General features: G+C 46.5%; 1 protein-coding gene across 9 annotated transcripts in view; it reads right to left on the bottom strand.

Annotated features, from left to right (window-relative positions):
* ERLIN1 (ER lipid raft associated 1) overlaps positions 1-25,732 on the bottom strand; it is a 265,288-nt gene that overhangs the window by 175,376 nt on the left and 64,180 nt on the right. For all 9 annotated transcript variants that reach the window (XM_069753034.1, XM_069753030.1, XM_069753032.1 and 6 more), the window contains 2 exons: positions 20,033-20,146; positions 19,788-19,869 (listed from right to left, as the gene is read on the bottom strand). In XM_069753034.1, coding sequence (XP_069609135.1) covers positions 19,788-19,869; positions 20,033-20,145 — 195 coding nt within the window. In that variant the 5' untranslated portion in view covers position 20,146. The remainder of the gene's footprint in view (positions 1-19,787; positions 19,870-20,032; positions 20,147-25,732) is intronic.

Below are 25,732 nucleotides of genomic sequence, written 5' to 3'. Positions count from 1 at the left end.
GGGGAGCTCACATGGGCAACCAAGTTACACAGGGGAAATGGGAGAATCAGAAATTAGGATCTTCTTCGAACCAGAAAGAACTATGGGCTGTGGGTCAGGCTCTCTCGACTTTCCTACCCTACCTACGGGGTTCATCATGTCCGCATATTTTCAGACAACCAGATAGCAGTGGCTTATATAAACCATCAGGGAGGTACAAGGTCCCGAACTTTGATGGACACCTCCTCCAGGATCCTCAACCCAGCGGAAGAAAACCTTCTGTCCCTTTCGGCACTACACATTCGGTAGAAAATCAAAATGCCAACTATCTGAGTCGAACCCAACTAAGGCAAGGCGAGTGGGCTTTAAATCAGTCCATTTTTCGCCAAATTACGAGGATGTAGGGAACCCCGACAATAGATCAATTTGGCAATCACAAAAACAAAAAAGTAGAAGATTTCTGCTCTCTGAACCCCAAAGAAAATCCTCGAGCACTAGACGCTTTTATGCTTCCATGGACTCAAAATCTCACATACGCCTTTCCCCCCTATCATCCTTATACCAGCAGTCATACGGAAAGTCAGGGAAGACAAAACAAGGATGATATTAATAGCCCCCTTTTGGCCAAAGAGAACTTGATTCTCTTGGCTAAGGATACTGTCTATCATCGACCCTTGGGTGCTACCAGACATCCCAGATCTCCTGTCTCGGGGACCAGTGTTACACCCTCAAGCAGCGAACCTCCATTTAACAGCATGTTATTTGAAGGGGCGCTGCTGAGGGAAAGAGGGTTCTCACACAATCTGGTCTCTACATTACAAAAAAGCAGAAAACCTGTTACTACTAAAGCCTATGGCAAAACCTGGAGGAAGTTCTTATACACCTCTAAAGTAAAATTCCAGGACGGAGCCTCAATTACAGAAGTGCTTGAATTTGTACAAAAAGGTCTAGAAAAGGGCCTAGCAGTCAGTACATTAAAGTACAAGGAGCGGCTTTAGGTGCACTTTATAATCAGGACATTGCAGGCAACCCATGGGTGACACGTTTCATTAAAGCCGCAACAAGATCTAAATCACTGGTCAGCCAAAGGCTGCCATCCTGGGATCTGAATCCGGTCCTGTCCGCTCTGACAGAGCCCCCGTTTGAGCCGATAGATAGCTTCCCTCAAAATCTTATCCTTAAAGACCGACCTCCTGGTAGCTCTAACATCGGCCCGTAGAATAAGTGACTTTCAGGCCCCATCATCAGCACCCCCATTCACGAAGATCATAAATGATGAGATTATATTAAAACCTGACCTGGCATATTTACCCAAGGTAGCATCTCGTTTCCACAGGTCCCAAGAGGTAGTCCTTCCTTCCTTTTGCCCAAGTCCCAGAAATAGTAGAGGAGGAATTTCACACTCTAGATGTCAAAAGATGCCTAGTTCAGTATCTAGAGTCCACCCAGAACTGTAGGAAGGAAGGGTCTCTCTATCTGCTTTCAGGGACCAAGAAAGGGACTCAAAGCATCCAAAAGTACTCTGGCAAGGTGGATACGAGGTGTGATAACACTGGCCTACTCTTCTACTGGGAATACCGTCCCAGATGGTCTGAAAGCTCATTCTACAAGGGCCATAGCGACCTCATGGGCAGAGAGGTCAGAGGTATCTATAGATCAAATCTGTAAGGCGGCCACCTGGTCATCAACTTCAACCTTTTTTAAACACTACAGATTAGATCTAGCCTCTACATCTGATTTAAACTTTGGGAGATCAGTCCTTCAGGCCATGGTCCCTCCCTAAAGGTACCGTCACACTCAGCGACGCTGCAGCGATATAGATAACGAGCCGACCTAAACTAGATCGCGGGAGCGTCACTGTTTAGGTCGCTGTAGAGACGTCAAACACAGCAACTCCAGAACGATGCAGATGCGATGCAGTGACGTAACGGCGACTCACTTATCGTTCTCGCTGGTTGTTAGCTCCATGTAAAACGTTGCTGGCGTCGTTGCTTTTGATGTCAAACATGACGATACACGCCGACCTGGCGACGAAATAAAGTTCTGGACTTCTAGCTCCGACCAGCGATGGCACAGCGGGATCCAGATCGCTGCTGCGTGTCAAACACAAGATCGCTATCCAGGACACTGCAACGTCACGGATTGTTGTCGTTCTCATTGCAAAGTTGCTGAGTGTGACGGTACCTTAAGCTTCAATTCTCAGAAATTCTCTCCGTGGTGCTGTCATGGGAGACTGAGAAAGTCATACTTACTCACTGATAACTGTGTTTCTCAGAGCCCATGACAGCACCCCCAAGTCCCTCCCATCACGTACATGAGCACATTTGTACATAGCAAAGTTTTCGTATAGGCACGGTGTTCTTTTCTGATTAGCATTGCTAATGTATATATATACTTTTTTTTTGTTGTCACTAACCTGAAGGTCCTCCGATGATCTGTAAACCAACTGATGTGAGGAAGAGGTACCACCCTTTTATTATGTAGGTTTCCTGTCCCTGAAGGGCGGATCCCCTCTCTCCGTGGTGCTGTCATGGGTTCTGGGAAACACAGTTATCAGTGAGTAACTATGACTTTCTAAGCTTCGCACTAGAATCTGAGCATTTTTCCGCTACTCTTTTTCTTGAGTGAGGCCACAAACATCATAATTTTGCCTCTTAGCACCGCTTTCGCCGTATCCTCCCACCAGCCCCATAGTTTGTCATTAAATCATTCATCTTTTGTAAGATAAGCTGGAAATTTCCATAAGTAATGTGTTCCTTTTATCTGGTTATCCACCAATTCCATACCCACGTGAGCATGGTCAAATATGACCAGGTCATGGAGCTCCACTGACTTTGATCTATTTAACAGTCTCTCCGAGATCAACAGATAGTCTATCCTTGACCAGGATTGGTGGGCATGAGAAAAGTGGGTAAACTCTCTATACTCTGGATGGAGCCAACGCCAAACAGCTCTCAATCCGGTTTGCTCAAGGAAGGAGGGGAGAATAGTCTTTTTTGAAGGGAGCAGACTGTGGCTCTTTCTGTCCTCCTCCCCATTGTGAACCGTATTCAAGTCTCCCCCAGTAATTATCAGTGGCGAGTTGTCCAAGACAATTTTCCTCTCCACGTCATCAAAGAAGACTTTGTTTGAATCATTAGGTCTAAATACATTGCAGATTGAATAGACTTCTCCACCATGCTCTATGGTGACCCAAACCCATCTTCCCTGACATCACACTTCTGGGACAGCAGATTAAATACAAAATTATGATGGAAGGGGTAGAGGGACCGGACACTCCTTCATACACTTAGCAGTAAGTATCTGGCTTTATTTTTGCCGCCGGGCAACAAAACTATGCAACTTATCTTATTAGTAATAAAACACCTCCACTATTGGAGGTAAACATGACAGCGGCGGCTACCATATTTATATATAGCGGACATGAGCGGGTAATACCCCATTGGTAGTGTGGATTTTGGTTTATACCACGTGTTACTTGAGAAGGTTATCATATCCCGGAGTCCAGCTGAGGAAGTTTAAACTTATTGTCTACTAATATATGCTTTGTGCTTTATGATTGGAGTAGTTCATTGGTCCCTCACATTTGAGATACCTGGTTTTTGTTTTATTTTTTATGGTGTACGTCTTTAATTGTTTAATAAAAATGATTTTATTGGGCTAAATAAGATGGTTGTGCTTTTCTGTGTCACTACTGTTGACAGTAATATGTGATATGGACGGAATGGAAAATTATGATGGAATAGCATCACTACCCCTGCATGTCCACCTTGAGCTGCCGAGCTCACTACTTTCCCTACCCACAGCTTGTTGAGCCTAGAAAAATCCTCTTCCTTTAGATGGGTTTCTTTGAGCAATACAATATCTGGCGAGTACCTTTTCAGAGGTCTCAGTATCTTTACTCTTTTATTCGGGGATCTTAGGCCTTTCACATTCCAGGAGATAATCTTCATAATTACTGTCACTACTGCCTATTGCCTCTTGCTTTGTTTTCCTTCTAAGAGTTCTCGGGATTAAAGGGAGATCCTCAGGTGGTTATCCCACACATGTCATTATGCCAAAATTATCATAGTCTAGGAATTTCAGGATTACTTGACGTGGTCCTAATGTCCGGTCACTTGATCCTTGGTTGTGAGGTCGCAGATCTGGCCCAATTCTGTGAGCACTTTCAACCGTACAACCATGATTAATTCCCAGGGCCATTGGTAGGTCTCTTTCGCAGAGTCTTTTCCTTCTAAGAGTTCTCGGGATTAAAGGGAGATCCTCAGGTGGTTAGAGAAGGGTAGAAAAGAAAAAAGACTCAACAAAGATATGAAAGGGGATAGAGATTTAAACCTTAAAGCAAGCAAACCATGAGTTCTCAATACGCTGTAGTGTATTTCTAGCTTCTTACACCACTAATAGCGTTGTGGACTTTGCTTTTTTCTGAGGAAGTAAGAACCACCAAAAAAAGTATAAAAAAAAAAAGAGAAAAAACCTGTGGGATGAAACATATCCCACACATGTCATAGATAATTGTCAAAATGCCATCTGCATCTTCTCCTATGCCTTGGGTAGCATCTTTCCATAGCTCTTTGCTCTCCACCCTGCCAAAACCCGGGTCCCTTCCCCCAAATATGGAGCAGATGGACACTTCTGTCATCTTGTGGAGACATTGTCCTGTTTGTAGGAAAAGTGTGTGGTGGTGGGGGGGGGATGAACCGTCACAAGCAAGATGTATATGGTGCAGTCCATTTCTATGGTGCTTCACCTGGGCCAGCCAGATGTCCTCGGAGGCTTTGGTGTTGAGGGGAAGCTGTCTTCCTGTCTTTTTTTTTGCGCAGCGCAGTATTTTTTCCTTATCTTTTTCTGCATCACTCGGTGACTTGTAGATGAGGTTAGCAACTTTGTTTTGGAGAATCCTCCATGTCGATGGGTATTGCAGTGCAAAGCTTTTCTTTGCTTGATATAGAGTGCTGCACATATTTTACTAAAGGCTCTCCTGCGTTTTGCCACCTCCGTGGAATAGTCTTCAAATAGTAGGACTTTCAGCCCTCTCAAACTCACTGGCCGGGAACATCTTCTATATGCTCTCATTATGCCAAAATTATCATAGTCTAGGAATTTCAGGATTACTTGACGTGGTCCTAATGTCCGGTCACTTGATCCTTGGTTGTGAGGTCGCAGATCTGGCCCAATTCTGTGAGCCCTTTCAACCGTACAACCATGATTAATTCCCAGGGTCATTGGTAGGTCTCTTTCGCAGAGTCTTTTCCTTCTAAGAGTTCTCGGGATTAAAGGGAGATCCTCAGGTGGTTAGAGAAGGGTAGAAAAGAAAAAAGACTCAACAAAGATATGAAAGGGGATAGAGATTTAAACCTTAAAGCAAGCAAACCATGAGTTCTCAATACGCTGTAGTGTATTTCTAGCTTCTTACACCACTAATAGCGTTGTGGACTTTGCTTTTTTCTGAGGAAATAAGAACCACCAAAAAAAGTATAAAAAAAAAAAAGAGAAAAAACCTGTGGGCCCTTTCAACCGTACAACCATGATTAATTCCCAGGGTCATTGGTAGGTCTCTTTCGCAGAGTCTTTGCAGTTCAGCTGCAGGGATCGACTCAGAGAGCCCCACTAGCCTTAAGTTGCTGCACCTTGACCTGTTTTCCAGGTCCTCGACCTTCTCACACAGGTGTTTTGTTTCTGTAGTTGTCTCTTTCAACTGTGAGGAGAGCTGCATATTATCACCCTCCAGTTGTGAGACCCTCTGCTCCAGCTCCTTCATCTGTCCTTTACGTTTGCTTAATTCCTCTTGAATGTACTGGAGGGCCTTCTTGATAGCCTGTTCTAGGGTCTTTTGGATACCTGGCATGATGCTACATGCCACGTCAGCTGCCAGTTTCTTATAGTCTATTATCAATCTTGAAGGGTCTTCCATGCTACACTCAGTTAGGTCTTCAATGCCCTCCTTACCAAGGGTTTTCTGTTGCGAGTGTGTTCCAGTAGCATCCTCTCCTGTGGGGCTTGGGTCCATGATGTCTACCCCCTTACTGTGGTTTCCACTGCTTGTTTGCCTAGGGCTGTCCGGTTTTTGTGAGCTATGTAACACGTAGCAATCCATTTGCTGAATTGGTGATGTAAATGGAGTCAGCGTCTGAGCCCTCTGTTGTTGCAGTTTATCCTTTCTCCAGAGAATTATCAATTCTTATGTTTCTTGGCAGCTACAGAAATATTTCTTCCTATAGCACAAAGCAGGTACTTGTAGTTCTTTTTAGTCCACTAGGTGGCAGCAGATCTTTTCCTTGTGCGAAAGGCAGTTGCAGTTCACTGTAGCGGCCAGCAGATCTCACCAGTTTTCCCAGAAAAAATGACCAGCCTCGCTCCTGGGGCCCTGTTGTTGCTGGAGATCCCTTTTCTCTCTGCTTTTTATGGTCGCAGTCCCATTTTGGGGGGTCCCTTGATAGGTAGTACACTGGTACACCAGGAAGCAGCTACACTCCTGTAACCATATCTCTTGGTGTTTTTGTGGGGGTAGGTTCTATGTGCAGCTAGTCTGATTGTGCCTGTCAGGTCGCCGTTATCACAGCCGCGGCCCCTGCTGTCCGCTCTTACTTACCGCTCCTCGGCGTCCCGGCGCGCTCCTGTTCCTTCTCCAGCGCCGCCTCCTCTGCCCGCTCCTGCTTCCTGTCGGGCGCGCGCGCACTAGGGTTTCCTGCGCACGCGCACTCTGCCTTCCCTTCCTTCCCTGTTCCGGTCAGCCCCGTGTCTCCACGCTGGCAGCGCTGACGTTACCAAGCAGCGCTCCTGCGCGTCCACAGCGCCTTCTACTGGGAGCACATGAACGCGCACTCTGCCTTTTCCTTGGACGCTCTTTCCCCTGCTCTCTGTGGTCCTGGAGGTCCATGACCCGGAAGGTACGCTGCCACTCTGCATTTAAGGCCGCCTCTTCCTTTTGGCTGTGCCTGTCTGTCATTTGTTTTCTGGCAAATGCCTCTGGCTCTCTCGCTTCCTAGCGTACCTTACGTTCTCCCTGCTGCTTGTCTCTGACTTTTCGTTTCTGTGTATTATCATTAACTGTCTCCGTGCTTCCCTTGCAGCTCCAGTTCTCCTTACCTTCGTTTTTTCCCGGTGTTCCTGATCCTCTGCCTGGTCCTTCCGCCATCGTCTCCTGCGCTTCCGTGGTCTCGTGTCTCCATCCTGTCTTCCGGTTTGTCCTTCCATTCTCTGTCTGTCTTGTCAGTTTCCCGTTACCCGTTCCTCTTCTCCTTCTTCGTTTTCATTTCCGTCGTCCCTGCCCTTACCTTTTCCTTTCCCTGTACTTTGGTACTGGCTGCCGTACAGTAGTCTCCCCTGGGCCTGCTCCTAACGCTCCCTGTATAGGGGGCGGTCCACCTGGTCCACTCGTCCTGGGGAGGTTCGCTGTTTCGGTCCAGTGGATCCACTTATCTCGCTTTCCTGGTCCCTAAGCGTAACAGTACAGACAGGCCATGGATCCCGCTGGTACCTCTGTTTCCACCCAAAAGGAACTCTTGTTTTTACGGGAGAACCAAAGCCGGATTACGGGTTTTCTTAAATCCATGGAGTCCCGTTTAGCTGCTCTTCAACCCTCCGACCCGGGGAGCGCAACCCAGCTGGCCAGTCTCCAGCAAGAGCTCGCCCAGCAATGTGATACCCAGGGCCACATACTGAGTTACATGGCTTCTGTGGATAATCGTCTGCTCACCCTTCAAACTGCCGCCTCGGCCCCTGCCCAGGCTCCGGCTTCGCACCCTCCTCCTCGTCTGGCTAGTCCGCCGCGATATGGTGAAGACCCTAAATTGTGTCGATGTTTCCTAAACCAATGCCAGATGCACTTTGAACTTCTGCCACAACAATACCCCACTGACCGAGCTAAGGTGGCCTTTAATGTGTCTCACTTGGAGGGTGTGGCTCTGGCCTGGGTTAACCCCCTATGGGAACGAGATGATCCTCTCATCTCCCAACTCTCTTCTTTTCTGGAGACCTTTCGTAAGGTCTTCGATGAGCCGGGACGGTTGGCTTCTACTACCGAGTCTCTTTTTAGTCTCCGCCAGGGTACCCTTTCTGTCGGCCAGTACGCCATTCAATTTCGTACCTTGTCGTCCGAGCTGGGCTGGAACAATGAGGCTTTGGTTGGGGCCTTCTGGCGCGGTCTGTCTGGTCGAATTAAGGACGAGTTGGCGGGTAGAGACACTCCTACAACTCTGGAGGATCTGATTTCCCTGGCGACCCGCATTGACTTGCGTTTCCAGGAACGTCTCCGTGAATCAGCCAGGGAGAGGAGACCACCTCGTCCAGTCCCATCTTCTCGCAGTCCTCCTCGTTCTCCTCAAGTCTCTCCTTCTATGGTATCTGCTCCTGAACCGATGCAGGTGGACCGTATCAAGCCGGCGGAGCAACGTCGTAAGGAGAGACTGGCACAGGGTCTCTGCTTCTACTGTGGCAGTGCCTCCCATCTTCTACGTTCCTGTCCGGTGAGGCCAGGAAACGCCTCCGCCTAGGTCAGGTAAGGGAGGCTTACCTGGGTGATAGTGATTCATCTCTACCTTTTACTCTTCCAGTTCAGTTGCATATCGGTTCCGCTCGTTTTTCTGAAGTAGCGTATGTTGATTCTGGAGCGGCTGGAAATTTTATTCAACTCGAGGCGGTCAGTAGGTTTCAAATTCCTGTCAGATCCTTGGAGTCTCCTCGGCAGTTAGCTTCAGTTGACGGTCGGCCCTTGCAGGAGACCGTTACTTTGGTCACAGAAGAAGTGGAACTGCAGATCGGAGCTTTACATCGGGAGAAGATTGCCTTCTACGTGTTGCCATCTTTATCTCATACGTTTCTCCTGGGTCTTCCGTGGTTAAGAATACACGAGCCAGTTTTAGATTGGCGTTCTGGTGATGTTCTCCGTTGGGGTCATTCCTGTCAAACTAAATGTCTACGTCCTGTTCTTCCTTTAAGGTCATCCGTGTCTACTTCTCCTCCGGCAGGTTTGCCTTCAGCCCATCACTCCTTTGCTGATGTCTTCGATAAGAAAGAGGCGGAGAACTTGCCCCCGCATCGCCCATATGACTGCCCGATCGACCTCGTTCCTGGTTCAACTCCACCCAGAGGACGAATTTATCCACTGAATCCTCTTGAGTCTCAAGCCATGTCCGAGTATGTTCAGGAGAATTTGGCCAGGGGTTTCATCCGGAAGTCTTCCTCACCCGCAGGAGCAGGTTTCTTTTTTGTTAATAAGAAGGACGGAACCCTCCGTCCCTGCATCGATTATCGTGGTCTTAATTGTTTTACTATTAAGAACAAGTATCCACTACCTCTTATTCCTGAACTTTTTGATCGGCTACGGGGAGCTCGAATTTTTACTAAGCTGGATCTTCGCGGGGCCTACAATCTTATCCGAATTCGTTCCGGAGATGAGTGGAAGACCGCTTTCAACACCAGAGATGGTCACTACGAGTACCTCGTCATGCCCTTCGGCTTATGCAATGCCCCCGCGGTTTTCCAAGAATTTGTGAATGACATTTTCCGTGATCTTTTGTATTCTTGCGTGGTGGTATATCTGGACGATATTCTCGTTTATTCTCCTGACCTGTCTACTCACAGAAGGGACGTTCGTCTTGTTCTTCTGCGTCTGAGGGAGAATCGTCTATTCGCCAAAATCGAGAATTGCGCCTTTGAGCAGTCATCTCTTCCTTTCCTGGGATACATTATCTCCGACTCTGGTCTATGCATGGACCCGGAAAAGGTGTCCGCCGTGCTCAACTGGCCACATCCTCTTGGTACCAAAGCTATCCAGCGATTCGTCGGTTTCGCGAATTACTACCGACAATTCATTCCTCACTTTTCTTCTCTAATCAAATCCATCATCTCCTTGATTCACAAGGGATCCGACCCTCACATCTGGACCCCTGAAGCTGAAGATGCCTTTCTCTCTTTGAAACAAGCCTTCTCCACAGCTCCCGTACTTCATCGTCCTGAAGTCAATAAACCTTTTATTCTCGAAGTGGATGCTTCTGCAGTAGGAGCAGGGCCAGTACTGTCTCAAGAATCTTCGTCTGGGCGATTTGTCACCTGCGGTTTCTTTTCCAAGACCTTCTCTCCTTCTGAGTGAAACTATTCTATTGGTGACAGGGAGTTATTGGCCATAAAGTTGGCTCTACAAGAGTGGAGATACCTTTTGGAGGGAGCTGTTCACCCGTTCAGGATCTATACGGACCACAAGAATCTAGCTTATATTCGTTCGGCTCAGAGACTTAATCCCCGGCAAGCTAGATGGTCCCTTTTCTTTGCTCGTTTTAATTTCGAGTTACATTTTCGTCCTGGCAATAAAAATCTTAAGGCCGACGCTCTCTCCAGATCCTTTTTGCCTATCGACTCAGAAGAAGAGGCTTCGCATATTCTGGATCCCTCCAAGGTCATCGTAGTAGCTCCCGTCAATCTGTCGTCGCTGCCTCCGGGCAAGACCTTCGTCTCTGAGCGCAACAGAGGGCGAGTTTTACGTTGGGGCCATGCCTCCAAGTTTGCTGGTCATGCTGGTCTTAAGAAGACGCTCTTGCTTCTTTCCCGCTACTACTGGTGGCCAACTCTTTCCCAGGATGTTCAAGATTTTGTTGCTTCTTGTCCGTCTTGTGCCAAGACGACGGCCCTCTGGACTTCTTCATCCGCTGCCAGTTCCTTCTGCTCCGTGGCAACACATTGCAATGGATTTTATCACCGATTTGCCTCGCTCTTCCGGCTGCACTGTCATCCTTGTTGTTGTGGATAGGTTCTCCAAAATGGCTCATTTTTTATCCCTTCCTGGTTTACCCTCTGCACCTGAACTGGCAAAAATTTTTGTCCGCCATATTTTTCGTATTCATGGCTTCCCTCAACATATTGTTTCGGATAGAGGAGTTCAGTTTACATCTCGGTTCTGGAGAGCGCTCTGTAAATATATGAACATCTCACTTGACTTCTCTTCTGCCTACCACCCTCAGTCCAACGGTCAAGTGGAACGCACCAATCAGACTCTGGTAACTTATCTTCGTCATTTTTCCAATGCACATCACAGTGACTGGTCTGATCTTCTTCCTTGGGCAGAATTTGCATTCAACAACCATCCCAGTGAATCTTCTTCCAAGTCGCCCTTCTTTATTGTCTACGGGCAACATCCTGGTGTACCCCTACCGGTTCCTCTTGTCTCGGGGGGTGCCGGCGGCTGATCTTTTGTCCGGGGAGTTCTCCAGGATCTGGCAGGAGACCAAGACTGCTCTTGAATTTGCGCGAGACAGAATGAAGAGGCATGCTGACAAGAGGCGCCTAGACCCTCCGTTATATCATCCCGGTGATAGGGTATGGTTATCCTCTAAATTTGTTCGCTTAAAGATTCCTTCTCGTAAATTGGGTCCTCGTTATATTGGGCCTTTTGAGATTCTGACCCGTATTAATGATGTCTCCTACAAGTTAAAGCTGCCCTCCTCGCTACGCATTCCTAATTCCTTCCATGTTTCCCTCCTGAAGCCACTTGTTCTCAATCAGTTTCATGCCTCTACTGCGCTTTTTTCCCGGCCGGTCTCTGCTAATGATGTTTTTGAGATTAAGGACATCCTTGCCATGAAGAAAGTGAGGGGGAGGACCTTTTTTCTGGTGGACTGGAAGGGTTTTGGTCCAGAGGAGAGATCCTGGTAGCCTCGGGAGAACATCCAAGCTCCTCGAGTTTTGGCTAGATTTCTTTCTGGTCTTAGAAAGGGGGGAGGTAAGGAGGGGAGTACAGTCAGGTCGCCGTTATCACCGCCGCGGCCCCTGCTGTCCGCTCTTACTTACCGCTCCTCGGCGTCCCGGCGCGCTCCTGTTCCTTCTCCAGCGCCGCCTCCTCTGCCCGCTCTCCCGGCTCCTGCTTCCTGTCGGACGCGCGCGCACTAGGGTTTCCTGCGCACGCGCACTCTGCCTTCCCTTCCTTCCCTGCTCCGGTCAGCCCCGTGTCTCCACGCTGGCAGCGCTGACGTTACCAAGCAGCGCTCCTGCGCGTCCACAGCGCCTTCTACTGGGAGCACATGAACGCGCACTCTGCCTTTTCCTTGGACGCTCTTTCCCCTGCTCTCTGTGGTCCTGGAGGTCCATGACCCGGAAGGTACGCTGCCACTCTGCATTTAAGGCCGCCTCTTCCTTTTGGCTGTGCCTGTCTGTCATTTGTTTTCTGGCAAATGCCTCTGGCTCTCTCGCTTCCTAGCGTACCTTACGTTCTCCCTGCTGCTTGTCTCTGACTTTTCGTTTCTGTGTATTATCATTAACTGTCTCCGTCCTTCCCTTGCAGCTCCAGTTCTCCTTTACCTTCGTTTTTTCCCGGTGTTCCTGATCCTCTGCCTGGTCCTTCCGCCATCGTCTCCTGCGCTTCCGTGGTCTCGTGTCTCCATCCTGTCTTCCGGTTTGTCCTTCCATTCTCTGTCTGTCTTGTCAGTTTCCCGTTACCCATTCCTCTTCTCCTTCTTCGTTTTCATTTCCGTCGTCCCTGCCCTTACCTTTTCCTTTCCCTGTACTTTGGTACTGGCTGCCGTACAGTAGTCTCCCCTGGGCCTGCTCCTAACGCTCCCTGTATAGGGGGCGGTCCACCTGGTCCACTCGTCCTGGGGAGGTTCGCTGTTTCGGTCCAGTGGATCCACTTATCTCGCTTTCCTGATCCCTAAGCGTAACAGTGCCTTTAGTCACAGTGAGTTTTGCTGTGGGGAGAGCGGCCCCTCCCCTCCAGGCCTTGCTGTGCACGTGGGCAGCCGGCCAAGACCCTCCAGGCTCCAGGTCTCAGGAGTGGTCCACTATTGTAGTGACTGACCTTTATAGGTGATGTGGAGTGGGGGCAAGTGGTAATCTGTCTTTCTCTTGTGTAGGAGCTGCAGATGTCGGCAGATTTGTTAGTAGGAGTTCTGTCTGGTGTGGGAGCTGTTCCTTCAGCATGCTACATCCTCAGTGCCGGAACCGAAAGTCGCTACAAACTTTTTTAAAGTCAGGTCCCCTGCTGTATGACACTAGGAACAGAATAATTTTTTGCGGCCTCTTGATCAGGCCTCTATAACACACTAGATGCTACAAATTATTTTAACCCCTTCATGACCCAGCCTATTTTGACCTTAAAGACCTTGCCGTTTTTTGCAATTCTGACCAGTGTCCCATTATGAGGTAATAACTCAGGAACGCTTCAACGGATCCTAGCGGTTCTGGGATTGTTTTTTTTTCGTGACATATTGGGCTTCATGTTAGTGGTAAATTTAGGTCAATAAATTCTGCGTTTATTTGTGATAAAAACGGAAATTTGGCGAAAATTTTGAAAATTTCGCAATTTTCACATTTTGAATTTTTATTCTGTTAAACCAGAGAGTTATGTGACACAAAATAGTTAATAAATAACATTTCCCACATGTCTACTTTACATCAGCACAATTTTGGAAACAAAATTTTTTTTTGCTAGGAAGTTATAAGGGTTAAAATTTGACCAGCGATTTCTCATTTTTACAACGAAATTTACAAAACCATTTTTTTTAGGGACCACCTCACATTTGAAGTCAGTTTGAGGGGTCTATATGGCTGAAAATACCCAAAGGTGACACCATTCTAAAAACTGCACCCCTCAAGGTACTCAAAACCACATTAAAGAAGTTTATTAACCCTTCAGGTGCTTCACAGCAGCAGAAGCAACATGGAAGGAAAAAATGAACATTTAACTTTTTAGTCACAAAAATTATCTTTTAGCAACAATTTTTTTATTTTCCCAATGGTAAAAGGAGAAAGTGAACCACGAAAGTTGTTGTCCAATTTGTCCTGAGTACGGTGATACCTCATATGTGGGGGTAAACCACTGTTTGGGCGCACGGCAGGGCTTGGAAGGGAAGGAGCGCCATTTGACTTTTTGAATGAAAAATTGGCTCCACTCTTTAGCGGACACCATGTCACGTTTGGAGAGCCCCCGTGTGCCTAAAAATTGGAGCTCCCCCACAAGTGACCCCATTTTGGAAACTAGACGCCCCAAGGAACTTATCTAGATGCATAGTGAGCACTTTGAACCCCCAGGTGCTTCACAAATTGATCCGTAAAAATGAAAAAGTACTTTTTTTTTCACAAAAAAATTCTTTTAGCCTCAATTTTTTCATTTTCACATGGGCAACAGGATAAAATGGATACTAAAATTTGTTGGGCAATTTCTCCTGAGTACACCAATACCTCACATGTGGGGGTAAACCACTGTTTGGGCACATGGTAAGGCTCGGAAGGGAAGGAGCGCCATTTGACTTTTTGAATGAAAAATTATCTCCATCGTTAGCGGACACCATGTCGCGTTTGGAGAGCCCCTGTGTGCCTAAACATTGGCGCTCCCCCACAAGTGACCCCATTTTGGAAACTAGACCCCCCCAAGGAACTTATCTAGATGCATATTGAGCACTTTAAACCCCCAGGTGCTTCACAAAAGTTTATAACGCAGAGCCATGAAAATAAAAAAATAATTTTTCTTTCCTCAAAAATGATTTTTTAGCCTGGAATTTCCTATTTTGCCAAGTGTAATAGGAGAAATTGGACCCCAAATGTTGTTGTCCAGTTTGTCCTGAGTACGCTGATACCCCATATGTGGGGGTAAACCACTGTTTGGGCGCACGGCAGGGCTCGGAAGGGAAGGCACGCCATTTGGCTTTTTAAATGGAAAATTAGCTCCAATCATTAGCGGACACCATGTCACGTTTGGAGAGCCCCTGTGTGCCTAAACATTGGATATCCCCCAAAAATGACCCCATTTTGGAAACTAGACCCCCAAAGGAACCAATCTAGATGTGTGGTGAGGACTTTGAACCCCCAAGTGCTTCACAGAAGTTTATGACGCAGAGCCATGAAAATAAAAAAAAAAAATTATGTCCTCAAAAATGATCTTTTAGCCTGCAATTTTTTATTTTCCCAAGGGTAACAGGAGAAATTTGACCCCAAAAGTTGTTGTCCAGTTTCTCCTGAGTACGGTGATACCCCATATGTGGGGGTAAACTACTGTTTGGGCACATGCCGGGGCTCGGAATTGAAGTAGTGACGTTTTGAAATGCAGACTTTGATGGAATGCTCTGCGGGTGTCACGTTGCGTTTGCAGAGCCCCTGATGTTGCTAAACAGTAGAAACCCCCCACAAGTAACCCCATTTTGGAAACTAAACCCCGAAAGGAACTTATCTAGATGTGTGGTGAGCACTTTGAACCCCCAAGTGCTTCATAGAAGTTTATAATGCAGAGCCGTGAAAATAATAAATAAAATAATAAATACGTGTTCTTTCCTCAAAAATAATTATTTAGCCCAGAATATTTTATTTTCCCAAGGGTTACAGGAGAAATTGGACCCCAACAGTTGTTGTCCAGTTTCTCCTGAGTATGCGGATACCCCATGTGTGGAGGTAAACCACTGTTTGGGCACACGTCGGGGCTCAGAAGGGAAGTAGTGACTTTGAAATGTAGACTTTGATGGAATGGTCTGCGGGCGTCATGTTGCGTTTGCAGAGCCCCTGGTGTGCCTAAACAGTAGAAACCCCCCACAAGTGACCCCATTTTAGAAACTAGACCCCCCAAGGAACTTATCTAGATATGTGGTGAGCACTTTGATCCCTCAAGTGCTTCACAGACGTTTACAACGCAGAGCTGTTCTTTCCTCAAAGATGATGTTTTAGCAAGCATTTTTTTATTTTCACAAGGGTAACAGGAGAAATTGGACCCCAGTAATTGTTGCGCAGTTTATCCTGAGTATGCTGGTACCCCATATGTGGGGGTATACCACTGTTTGGGCACACGTCGGGGCTCGGAATTGAGGGAGCACCATTTGACTTTTTGAATACGAGATTGGCTGGAATCAATGGTGGCGCCATGTTGCGTTTGGAGACCCTGATGTGCCTAAACAGTGGTAACCCCTCAATTCTACCTCCAACACTAACCCCAACACACCCCTAACCCTAATCCCAACTGTAGCCATAACCCTAATCACACCCCTAACCACAACCCTAAGGCTATGTGCCCACGTTGCGGATTCGTGTGAAATTTTTCAGCATCATTTTTGAAAAATCCGCGGGTAAAAGGCACTGCGTTTTAGCTGCGGATTTTCCGCGGATTTCCAGTGTTTTTTGTGCGGATTTCACCTGCGGATTCCTATTGAGGAACAGGTGTAAAACGCTGCGGAATCCGCCCAAAGAATTGACATGCTGCGAAAAATACAACGCAGCATTTCCGCGCGGTATTTTCCGCACCATGGGCACAGCGGATTTGGTTTTCCATAGGTTTACATGGTACTGTAAACCTGATGGAACACTGCTGCGAATCCGCAGCGGCCAATCCGCTGCGGATCCGCAGCCAAATCCGCACCGTGTACACATAGCCTAATTCTAAAGGTATGTGCACACACTGCGGAAAACGCTGCGGATCCGTAGCAGTTTCCCATGAGTTTACAGTTCAATGTAAACCTATGGGAAACAAAAATCGCTGTACACATGCTGCGGAAAAACTGCACAGAAACGCAGCGGTTTTACATGTCACTTCTTTGTGCGGATTCCGCAGCGGTTTTACAACTGCTCAAATAGAAAATCGCAGTTGTAAAACCGCAGTGAAATGCGCAGAAAAAACGCGGTAAATCCGCCATAAATCCGCAGCGGCAAATCCGCAGCGGAAAAATCCAGAATACGTGTGCACATACCGAAACCCTAACCCTAGCCCTAACCCTACCCCTAACCCTATCCTATTATTAGTGGGAAAAAAAAAATACTTTATTCTTTTTATTGTCCCTACCTATGGGGGTGACAAAGGGGGGGGGGTCATTTATTATTTTTTTTATTTTGATCACTGAGATATAATCTATCTCAGTGATCAAAATGCACTTTGGAACGAATCTGCCGGCCGGCAGATTCGGCGGGCGCACTGCGCATGCGCCCGCCATTTTGGAAGATGGCGGCGCCCAGGGAGAAGACGGACGGACCCCGGCAGGATCGGTAAGTATGATGGGGTTGGGGGGAGCACGGGGGGGGGATCAGAGCATGGGGGGGTGGATCGGAGCGCGGGAGGGGTGGAACGGAGCACGGGGGTGGTGGAACGGAGCACGGGGAAGGTGGAACGGAGCACGGGGGGGTGGAACAGAGCACAGGGGGGGTGGATCGGAGTGCAAGGGGGGTGATTGGAGCACGGGGGGTGATTGGAGCACGGGGGTGAGCGGACAAGAGCACGGGGGGAGCAGAGCAGAGGACGGAGGGGAGCCAGAGCAGTGTACCGGACAGATCGGAGGGCTGTGGGGGGCGATCAGTGGTGTGGGGTGGGGGCACATTAGTGTTTCCAGCCATGGCCGATGATATTGCAGCATCGGCCATGGCTGGATTGTAATATTTCACCAGTTATAATAGGTGAAATATTACAAATCGCTCTGATTTGCAGGTTCACTTTCAACAGCCAATCAGAGCGATCGTAGCCACGGGGGGGGTGAAGCCACCCCCCCTGGGCTAAACTACCACTCCCCCTGTCCCTGCAGATCGGGTGAAATGGGAGTTAACCCTTTCACCCGATCTGCAGGGACGCGATCTTTCCATGACGCCACATAGGCGTCATGGGTCAGATTGGCACCGACTTTCATGACGCCTACGTGGCGTCATGGGTCGGGAAGGGGTTAAAGTCAGGTCCCCTACTGTATGACACTAGGAACAGAAAACTTTTTTGTGGCCTATGGATCAGGCCTCTACAGCTGAGCTGGGACAATAATGTAGTTGCTGACTTTGGTTGAAAGTGTGCAACGACAGGTGCAGGGTGGAAGGCATCTTCACCTGCGCCATGGACAGGGTATTGGTGTGGAAGTAGAACAGGGGAAGAGGCAGCGGTGTCACCCGCAGACACTGTTTCTGTACTTAGGCGTTCGGCCCAATTAGTCGGGTGCTTTGTTGTCATGTGACTGAGCATGCTGGTGGTTTTCAGGCTGGTAGTTATGCTGCCCCTGCTGATGTTGGCATGGCAGATGTTGCAAATAGCCTTTTTTGGGTTATTTGGACTGTCTATAAAAAAAAAAAAAAAAATCAGACTCGGCAACAAATAAACCTTGGCCTGGCAACTTCACTCTTGCTGGTACTGTGGGGAACACTTGCCTTCCTTGTGCCTCTGGCCACCCCACTGCCTCTTCCTGACTGTTGTGGTGCTGCTGATCCCAACCCCTGTGTGCTGCTATCCTCGCTCAGCATGTCATCTTCCTAGTTTAGATCAGTGACTTCATTACCTACTAACACATCTTCCACTTCTGCACCCTGGTCCTCCCACCTGACTTGCTGACATAACATCACTTATTGGCAATTGTGTCTCATCATCCACCTCTTGCGAATGTAATTGCATTTTCCCACCATCGCATTCTTGTGATTGTGGCTGCTCAAATATTTGGGCATCGCTACATGTGATCTCATCATGTCCCGCTTGAAACGGGCAGGGCGAAAGGCCAGAATCTATAAATGTAAATAGCTCTTCGGAGTATCCAATTGTGGGATCACTTGTCTCTGGGCACTCGGCATAGTAGGAGAAAGGAGGATCAGGGTGAGGATTATGTGGTCAAAAATCATGGCTACTGAGACTGGACTGTGTGGAAGACAGGGTGAAGCTAGCAAAGTGACTGGAAGCATTATTTGCTATCCATCCAACAACCTTTTTTACACTGGTCTGGCTTCAAGAGTAGTGTCCCCCCACCCTCCTACAAAGTGGAACAGGAAGCTAGATTGACATGATGCGTTTGTTGTGCTGCCGCAGCAGGCACAGTTTCACCTTGTCCACGCCCTCGGCCTCTGCTCTCACCATCAGAATCACATCCACTGCCACGTCTCTTACCCCGCGCCTTGCCCTTTTTAAATTCTGTATAACATATCCCTGCGGGAAAAAACTTTGCAGAATTCATATCACAGGAAAATTTGCCCACCTCAGATGGACTTGTTCCACTGTAGTAGCAATATAGTGATGCTATTACTAACCAACAAAGTCTGTCTGTATGCTGTTGACTCAAGGCTGGTGCACTATAAATGCCATATAATATTTCCCTGCTAAAAACACATTGCAGGATTAAGTGAAAAAAGATTTTTAGTATTGAGAAGGGGTTTTGATAGGAGTTGACGGCTGTAGCATAAAGAACATGCAATTCAACCCTATCCTGTCCTACACGATCCTTCAGCACAATCTCTCCCTAACTGCTGCTAACAGCACCTGATGACCCTATGCAGCAAGCCAATCACAGTAATGCATTACAGTTATTGACAGGCAATCCCACATGTTTATTGGCTGTCTAAAAAGCCCCAAACAAGGAACTCACGCTTGAGCTCAAGCATCAACAAAAATACTCGCCAAGTAATGCGCATCACAATCACCATGATGCTGGAGCGAGTAACGAGCACGCTCGCTCATCACTAGGGTTTCATTAATCTCTTGCATCTTTATTTAGTCTGGTCTAATTTTTCACTATTTAGTAGATAACTTATTATGTGGCACAAATTTGTGCCAAAACTGTCTTTTTTATTCGCTGTAGTGTCACATGTCAAGCTAAAGTCATCTGTGAAAGACACACAGAATATCTAACAAATTTGGTGCTAGTCATGAAAGACTTCTTGGGTACAGGTTTGGCTTGATAAATTTCCTCCACTTCTTTTATAATGCTTTATATAAAGCTCTCATTATAATCCCACCCACAGCGGACCCTGACCCAATGTACACTGTAAAGCGGACAGGCTACAAAGATAACTATTGAAATTAAACACCGAATTTCATTCAGCATATATAATTTCCACGTCATATGTTCTCTCTCTATCTCTGCTTATTCCACACAAGACTATGATCACTTTACCTGCACAGATCGAAATGATGTAATAAATGGGAGCATGATGTGATACCCAGGTCCACTGGGGCCACTTAGTAATGCCCCTCCTCTAGAAAAGAAAAAAGTTATTTAGAAAAGGAATAAAAGCTGTATAAAAAAGGAAATATCTATACAGTATAGTATATAAATACACACAGCAGAAAGAAAAAGACTGGTTTGTTTCCTCTGTTCCAGTTTGGAGACCAGTTGCATGTGTTATTCAAATGAATTACCTGTAGTACACAGCCAGGTGACCTTCTTCAACTTTATGTATGGACGAATGTAAGATCAGAGCGACTAAGGCAGTCATCACGCCAATCAGCACTCCCAGCTGTGCCATGTTCATTCTGAATATGAAATAGAAATAAATGTTACAAAAGGTGTATTAAGCTCTATTGCTAGCTAGTAAATAAGGACTTTGTACTTGAAATGGAATTCAGAGAAAACTCCTTTCAAAATGTAGCTGCCAGGACAATGAGCTGATCACTCTTGGTCTAAAGGTGGGGCCAGACGGCGCAGCCAGTTGTTTGCGGCCAAAACTCCTGTCACTGCACTGCATTCACAGGCTAGCCTACACAAAGGGGTTAAGTTCAGGAACAATTCACCAATTGCTCTGGGTATTCTTCCCTATTCCCCCAAGCAGGCAGCTTAATTTTGCCATGAGATGCTGCAGTCAGCCAAGCTGCTGCTATCGGAGAAATATACCAGTATATGATGGCTACTCAGATGGATGTCCATCTATTATAAAGACAGTTCATTTCCAAGATGACAAGAGCAACTTGTACAAAATAAATTCTTCATTGTGGCCCATAGAGAGGGGTAGTTTGATGTCCATATGCTCTAATAATGCATAAGGACATGGGATATCTTCATTAGACAACCCCCAGAGGAACGTCCGTTTTAATTAAATACAGCACTCTTAACAAAAATATGGTCGTATGAACAAGCCCTTACACTGAGTAAATTAATATATATTGTATTTTCTGTAAAATCCTCCATTGAAGTTATATGGAAATTGGCTTCAAGGTTTTTCTGGTTCGTCAAAGCATTTGGATTTGAACTTGGCTTATGCCTTTGCTGTTTGTTATGAAAAAAGGAAAAGAGAAAGACGGAGAAGACGTCGTCGTCGCTACTGGCAACACCCCATCGTTGAAGTCTGAGAGAGCCGTGGAGCCTACGAGTGGTAGTACACTGAGCTGCATGCAAACCCTCAGAAGTTTTTCGACTACACCAGGATGTCAGAACAGAGCTTCGATGACTAGCTGCAACGTGTGCGAGGATCCATCACCAGGCACGACACACAGGTACTGCGAGCAATTCCTGCTGCGGAATGTCTGTTGGTGACCCTAAAGTACATAAATTTTGAAAAAGAAATACCTGTCATTAATATGATTGTCCTAAAAGCCAGGTACTGATTTTTGTTTCCTTTTTTTTCTAAAAGCCATGTACTGATTTTTTTTTTCTCCATTTTCTGTTCCGCAGATTCCTAGCTACTGGAGAAACATTATCTCTCCATTTCCAAATCCGGATTGGAGTGTCCACACTTTCTAGGATTGTTTAAACAGATCCACAGAACACAAAGGTACTATTTGTATATACACGTGCCACCATAGGCAATAATCTATATAGAATACTCTATACAAGTAACCAGTGCCCTGTGGAAAAATTGTGGAGAACCCACTTAACCAGGGATAGGGACAACCATAGCCAGTATGTGGATAAAAGCAAGATAAAACACCAAGCAAGAGATATATATATAACGCCTTTATTTAAATATAATTGGCAAAAAAATGTATATTCTAATTACTCATGATTTATGCACACAAGGACAAAGAATATATGTGTACCAAAATAAAAGCAATTATTATACGACCTGATGTGAGACAAATGGGAGCACACTGTACCTTCAATATAATAAACGGAGTCAGCAGGGTCAGCCAAGTCCTCATGAGAAAGCGCCCCGACGAGCGTTTCGGATAGTGATCCTTCGTCACGGGGATGGCTATTAAGGCGCAGGAGCGCCAAATATATAGTGTCCCCTCATCTAGCGGCACGGCCCGGGTGTAGGCGGCGCATGCGTGGTCCCTTCGTTCCGGGGCTTCCGCCGCTCGCGTCACGCAACCGGACGTATGGGGGCAGAGTACCCAACGTCTTTATAGCAGCGAGGACGCGGAGCGGCCGAGTCCCTTCACACCGACCGGGCATGCGCACCACCAGAGGCCGCGTCCGGTTGCGTGACGCGAGCGGAGTCCCGACGACGAAGGATCACTATCCGAAACACGCATCGGGGCGCGTTCTCATGAGGACTTGGCTGACCCTGCTGACTCCGTTTATTACATTGAAGGTACAGTGTGCTCCCATTCTGCCATATACCACTTTCGGATTGCTCAGGCTGCTGCACCTCTTCTGACCATCTGTGGTGCTTTAGCGGCTTTTGTTGCCGTCATTATAATATAATATTCGGCAGCATTGTGCCCATGTGGGTGATATATAGTACCATATTGTGCACTCCTCTTGCCAAATCTGGCACTTTTGCACTTCGGCACCTTAAACATTTTCTCTGCTTATACTGCAGCATCTGTGGTGCTTTAGATAGTACCATATAGTGCACTCCCCTTGCCAAATCTGGCACATTTGCACTTCGGCACCTTAAACATTTTCTCTGCTTATACTGCAGCATCAAGTCAGATTAGATAGACCGCCTTTCTGTGCTTATTATTTTCACTTCTTTGCAAATTTTTCGCACTTTATTGAGAACAACTTTTGCACATTTAACTATATAATCGGTGTTTTTTCCTTCCCCCCCCACCCCCCCTTCTTTTGTATTTTGATTTCTTTATCAGTTTATCGAACATATTGGCACGTTGCACTTTAGTCTGTGCGGTCTACTATATATACACATTGCTGTTGGTGTCTCCTATTCCACTTTGTTCATTTTTTATAATTTTGTTTGGCTACGGATAAAAATAGAGATTTTTATGTGGCTATATGCATTCTGTGTGAGCCACACACCCTCTCTTATATGAAGATACTGTTGGGGTCGGCCTGTACTAAATTTTTCTTTTTTTATATAAAAAAATGTTTTTAATGTTTGTATAATAATTGCTTTTATTTTGGTACACCTATATTCTTTGTCCTTGTGTGCATAAATCATGAGTAATTAGAATATACATTTTTTTGCCAATTATATTTAAATAAAGGCGTTATATATATCTCTCTTGCTTGGTGTTTTATCTTGCTTTTATCCACATACTGGCTATGGTTGTCCATATCCCTTTCTAGGATTGTTGCAGACACCTGCCGTGCTTTATGTGACGTTCTGCTTGCAAAATTCCTCCCCCAACCCACAACTGAACTGTGGCTAGAAAATGCTGCAAAATTTATGGACATTTGTAATTTTCTTAACTGTTTGGGGGCTGTGGACGGCAAACACATTCGCATTAGGAAACCAGTTGGAAGTGGATCCGAGTTTATCAATTATAAAAAATAATTTTCTATCGTTCTCATGGCGATTGCAGATGCTGACTGATGATTTGTCGTCGTTGACATTGGCTCATTTGGACGAGGAAATGACTCACAGACTTTTAAAAACTCTGACATGGGCCAATGTTTGTATGGTAATGATTTTAATTTTCCACAGCCACGACCTTTTCCCAACACTGAAGGACCGCCAATGCCGTTTATTGTAGTTGGGGAAGAAGCGTCTCAAATGTGTGCCAACCTCCTAAAACAGTACTCAAGTCGGAACTTAAAGGGACTCTGTCACCTGAATTTGGAGGGAACAATCTTCAGCCATAGGGGCGGGGTTTTCGGGTGTTTGATTCACCCTTTCCTTACACGCTGTCTGCATGCTGGCTGCAATATTGGATTGAAGTTCATTCTCTGTCCTCCGTGGTACATGCTTGCACAAAGTAAAAAAGATTTACAACTACCGACTGACAAGGGCATGAAGAACTGTGGAGCGTGCCTTTGGATTGCTGGTCTCTAAATGGCGCATTTTGGGAACAGCCATTAATCTAAAAATTGATACTATTGATGAGGTTGTGAAAGCATGTGTTGTTCTGCACAACTACATCCTGGCTAAAGAGCGACCAAACTTAGAACTAGAGGGACCTGTTACTACCAAATTGCGTGATCACCCTCTGAGGACCTCAGTGGAAGTTGCCCAAATGAGGGACACATTTGCTGCCTACTTTGTTTCTGATAATAGATGTCTGGCATGGCAAGATGAAATGGTTTAGCTGCTAAAATGTCCATGTAATGTTTGCTGACTGAAATAAAAACCTCTAGTTAAAACACCTGTTCCAATTTCCCTCAACAATACAATACACATAAGGGTACCGTCACACTATACGATTTACCAACGATCACGACCAGCGATACGACCTGGCCGTGATCATTGGTAAGTCGTAGTGTGGTCGCTGGAGAGCTGTCACACAGACAGCTCTCCAGCGACCAACGATGCCGAAGTCCCTGGGTAACCAGGGTAAACATGTGGTTACTAAGCGCAGGGCCGCGCTTAGTAACCCGATGTTTACCCTGGTTACCAGCGTAAGAAAAACAAACAGTACATACTTACATTCCGGTGTCCGTCAGGTCCCTTGCTGTCTGCTTCCCGCACTCACTGACTGCCGGCCGTAAAGTGAAAGCACCAGCACAGCGGTGAGTCATCTCAAATTGAAGTACTTGGTCTAGGTCTTTCCTTCTCACCCTCATCCTCATTTGATCCCTTCCTAGCCACTAAAGACCTCCAGCTTTTTGCCCGCAAACTAGTCCTGAAAAAACTTCATGACAAGCCAAAATTCGAGGATGCTTGGTCTGAAGATGAGCTACAAGCTATCGCTATCCTTGAAGAACTCAGTGACGAGCCACCAGACCCTATACCCCCAGGTAAATTTTCTCTTCCCATCCCCAAAAAATTCCCGCCACTTAACTTATTCCCTAATATCGAGCTATTCGTCAAGCTTGTCACTCAAGAATTTGAGCAGATAAGAACCTCTGTGACCAATCATAACTTGACTTATCCACAAAGGGCGGCGCTCTCTGAACTCAAAAAACTTAAAGGGGTCGTATTCAAACAAGCAGATAAGGGGGGCAATGTAGTGGTTTGGCCCATTCAAATGTACGAAAGAGAGGCCTTTCGACAGTTAAGGGATACCTCCTGTTACAAAAAGTTGACTTTCAACCCCTCGGTCAAATTTAAGGGGGAGTTACAGGATATCTTGGATAGAGCATTTGATCAGGGACTCATAACTATAGATCTAAAAAACCATTTAATACCACTCTATCCGAGGATGGCTTGTATATACTTTATACCTAAAATTCACAAAAATGCCCAAAACCCCCCCGGACGCCCAATTGTCTCGGGCAATGGCAGTTTGACAGAAATTATTGGGAAATATCTGGATTACCATCTCAAACCTTTGGTTGCCGATCTCCTCTCATACGTAAAGGACACCAGTGATGTCCTTAGAAAGATAGAAGGCATTCCCTTAGATTCCGATATGTGGTTGGTAACAATGGATGTGGAATCCCTGTATACCTCTATCCAACACCACCACGGTATCAGGGCCACTCAAATCTTCCTTGAAATGTCTGAACATCAGCCTGACTTCACCAACTTTCTTCTTACTCTCCTCAGATTTGCCCTTGAACACAACTTCTTTATCTTTAAACAGAGTATCTATCAACAACAGCAGGGGACCGCGATGGGTGCGGCTTTCGCATCGTCCTACGCAAATCTTTTTATGGGCATGTGGGAGAGGGACATCTTCTTCTCCAGACCTGTAGCACATATTGAGCGGGTCCTGTTCTGGGCCCGCTACATAGATGACATCCTCATGGTGTGGCAGGGCCCAGAGCAGGATCTCCTTGAGTTCATCAGGATACTTAATAACAACAGTTACAACATCAAACTGACGCATAAGTACAGC

Source organism: Ranitomeya imitator, chromosome 2 (genome assembly GCF_032444005.1).
Source record: "Ranitomeya imitator isolate aRanImi1 chromosome 2, aRanImi1.pri, whole genome shotgun sequence".
NCBI lineage: Eukaryota > Metazoa > Chordata > Amphibia > Anura > Dendrobatidae > Ranitomeya > Ranitomeya imitator.
The sequence above is the reverse complement of the archived record's forward strand: the minus strand, read 5'-3'. Positions and strand labels throughout refer to the sequence as shown.